This window comes from Oryx dammah, unplaced genomic scaffold (assembly GCF_014754425.2).
Source record: "Oryx dammah isolate SB20612 unplaced genomic scaffold, SCBI_Odam_1.1 HiC_scaffold_15, whole genome shotgun sequence".
In the NCBI taxonomy this organism is placed as follows: Eukaryota; Metazoa; Chordata; class Mammalia; order Artiodactyla; family Bovidae; genus Oryx; species Oryx dammah.
The window spans coordinates 24,995,795-24,998,771 of record NW_024070199.1 but is presented as its reverse complement, the minus strand read 5'-3'; the positions used below and the strand labels follow the sequence as shown (position 1 = coordinate 24,998,771).

The 2,977-nt window shown below is 45.6% G+C and overlaps 1 protein-coding gene across 1 annotated transcript; it reads right to left on the bottom strand.

Moving 5' to 3' along the window:
• Nucleotides 1–285: 285 nt before the first annotated feature.
• Nucleotides 286–1,001, bottom strand: LOC120874322 (cytochrome c oxidase assembly protein COX16 homolog, mitochondrial-like). Its single transcript, XM_040255684.1, has one exon. The coding sequence runs from the start codon at nt 881–883 to the stop codon at nt 560–562; it is 324 nt and encodes a 107-aa protein (XP_040111618.1). The 5' UTR covers nt 884–1,001; the 3' UTR covers nt 286–559.
• Between the last annotated feature and the right edge of the window lie 1,976 nt (nt 1,002–2,977).

Genomic DNA, 2,977 nt, shown 5'->3' with positions numbered 1-2,977 from the left:
AGGGAGCCAGGCCTGAAATCTGCCTCCTGACTCCCGCCTGGCCTAGTGCTCTTTCCAACGGACCCTTCCCCTTCCCACCTCTCTAGAGCCCAGCCCCCCAGGGTGCATTTCCGGCGGGGGGGGGGTGCAGTATTCAGGACCCAGCATCCTCTCAGCCCCAACAGGCAAGCCCCTGTGTTGGGGGGCTCTGGGAGGCCCCCTCCACCTTCTCTGGACAGTCCCAATCAGGGAGCAATAAGGCTATATCTTTTCCTTTTTTTAAAAAAAACTGTGATTTAATGTACATTTATTCTTTTTTTTTTAAGTAGCAATATTCACATGTTTATTGAGCAGTAAAATATATATGGTCAACATTGTTACTTTCATTTGCAAATGGAAGAGTTGGGCCTTATACAAACCTGTACTTGACTTTTTATTAAGAGTACTTGTCATCAAATTACTCATATCTAGGGTTCTGCAGGTCTGGAATTTTCTCTCCATTGGATAGAGTATATCGTTGGAATTCCAGTTGATAACATTTTTATTTAAAATTTAAAAAGTAAAAACAGAATCAACATGGTCAAGTTGTCTTATTGGTCTTAAGGATTTCTGGATTCCGTCCTTGGAGGAGATCAGGATCTTCCCAAGGCCTGGGTCCTCGAATATTTTTCCAGTCATCAAAGGTGGAATCCTTTATTTTCTCGTATTCTGATTCCAATGACACTTTATTCATTTTCAGCTTTTTTTCTAACTCAGGATCAATTTTAATCTTCATAGCATCATAACAAATTTGAGAAAACTCACGAAGACCAAACGAACCTCCAACAATCAGCAACAACATGGGAACTCCGTAGCGAAGGGTCTTATTCTTGCGCAGGGTGCGCCTCACCGCGTAGGCGAACATGACTGAACTGTCCGAGTCGTTTAGACGCCAAACAAGCCCAGCGTGGCCTTCCGAATCTCAGTAGCTCCGCTACGAAGACGTCCTTGACTCACCTCTTTTCCTTGGCCTCCCAGTGCCGGTTCTTGTACATTTATTCTTAACATGCAGAACATGTAGTACAAAGATTTCCTACTGAATAAGTGATACTCATTAAGCCGAAAAAAGAAATAAAAGGAATTTCTAAATCAAGTTTTGGCTGGATTGTTTGAAATACAAATATGCAGATTTTAATCAGTGAAAAAAATCTCAGTTCTGTTTTTTCACCAGGAACTTCAACTGAACCTAGAACTTTTTCACACCTTAGTTAGAAAGAAAACAGAAACTCAGGAAAACAACAACTATAAAATTGGCTGCTGAGAGAGCAGTTTTTTACAGAGACCTGTACAGCATCATGCCAAGAGGGGCAATGTCTGGAAAGAGTTGAAATAGCATTGTCTTGCTTTGTGCAGGTCGAGCACTGGTATGAGCCCTTCACATATATTAACTCATGTAATCTTCACTGCCACTGTATGAAGTGAGTACCTTTATTACCCTCCTTTTCCAGATGATAAATCTAAGAGAGGTTGAGCAACTTGCCCAAGATCACACAGCTAACAAGGAGCCATCAGAAAGCAAAAGATATTCCGTGCAGCTGTTATACCCCAGATCATCTCAGCAATGGCCAAGGTGAAAAGGTGAGCCTAGAACATATGAAGCAGAACATAAAAGATGTGTAACATGCCCAGGCACCTTCCCAGGACGCCCAGCCACCCTGTGAGCCAGGCCTATGCTGTCTCATGCTCCATTTGGGCCCACTGGGCTGTGCTGCTTGGTTTCAGAAGGGGTGGTCCATGACCCCTCTTTTGCATACACAGGGCTGCTGGGGAATTCTCCCAGTTTGCCTGAACCCACCGTCACTTGCTGTTCTTTGAAGTAAAAACCACAGCACTCTCACACGCACCCCAGGTGTGCATCCTCAGATTCCCAAATATGTTTCCATATGTAAATTTCCTCCAAAACATTTGACTCTAACCTCTTCCTAAACTGCTTATGACCATTCAGAATGCCATGTCCCATCCTGCTTCTGTTCTGAGGGTCAAAACAGAGGCAAGCAGCCAGAAAAACGGTGGGGCTTGAGGACAACTCAGCCACCTGGGGGGATTTCTCAAGAGCCCACAGCATCACTCAGGGCTCTTGGCGGTACACAGACAGAACCAGAAGGGCAGGGCTCATGTCTGCTTTCTCATCTCTGAGATTCTGCATAGGGTTCCATTTGGAAGGAGGTTCCGTGTTCTAAAAATAAAATTTGAAAGGTACCGGGCTAGGTTATTGCTAAGATCTTCATGGGCTCCCATCTCCTGGGGCTCATTTGTTCATTCCGCAAACATCACTTAAATGCCAGGAGCTCAGAGGCACAGAAGATCCAGTGGTAGATAAAAATGTTATGGTCTCTTCCCTCATGGCGGTCCAAACCCACCTGGAGAAACACAGCAAGAAAACAATGACTAAATAAAATAATTATGCAGTGTGGTGGGTACCATGAAGGAAATCTATATGCTGCTGGGATCTGGAGTAAACTGGGGGCTTCTTTAGGAAGTTTAAGCTGAACCCTGGAGGATGAAAGGGAACCAGACCTGATAAGAAGCAGGGGGAAAGCATTCCTGGTGTAGGGGACCACAAGTGCCAAGGTCCTGTGGCAGAAAAGTTTAGCTTCTACTACGGCTGCAGCTGAGGGAGGGAGAAGGACGGCCTGAGTGGGGTTTATTCTAAGTGCACAGTCATTGAAGAGCTTAAGCAAAGGGGAGACCCTAACCATTTTCTGCTGAGAGAATGCCTTGCAGGAGGCAAGGAGATCCATTAGGAACCTGCCGTAGTAGAGGTGGATGGTCTTCGTCAGAGCTGGCTGGGTTTGCTGAAGGACCTGGCATGGGGGCAGGTACGGGGGTGAGAATCATGTTCTGAATGTGTATGAGAGACCTCGTTTTCCCACCTGCAGGATATGGGTGTTCCCAGAGGTGTCTTCCCTGGTGGCTCAGATGGTAAAGAACCCACTTGCAATGCGAGAGACCTAGGTTC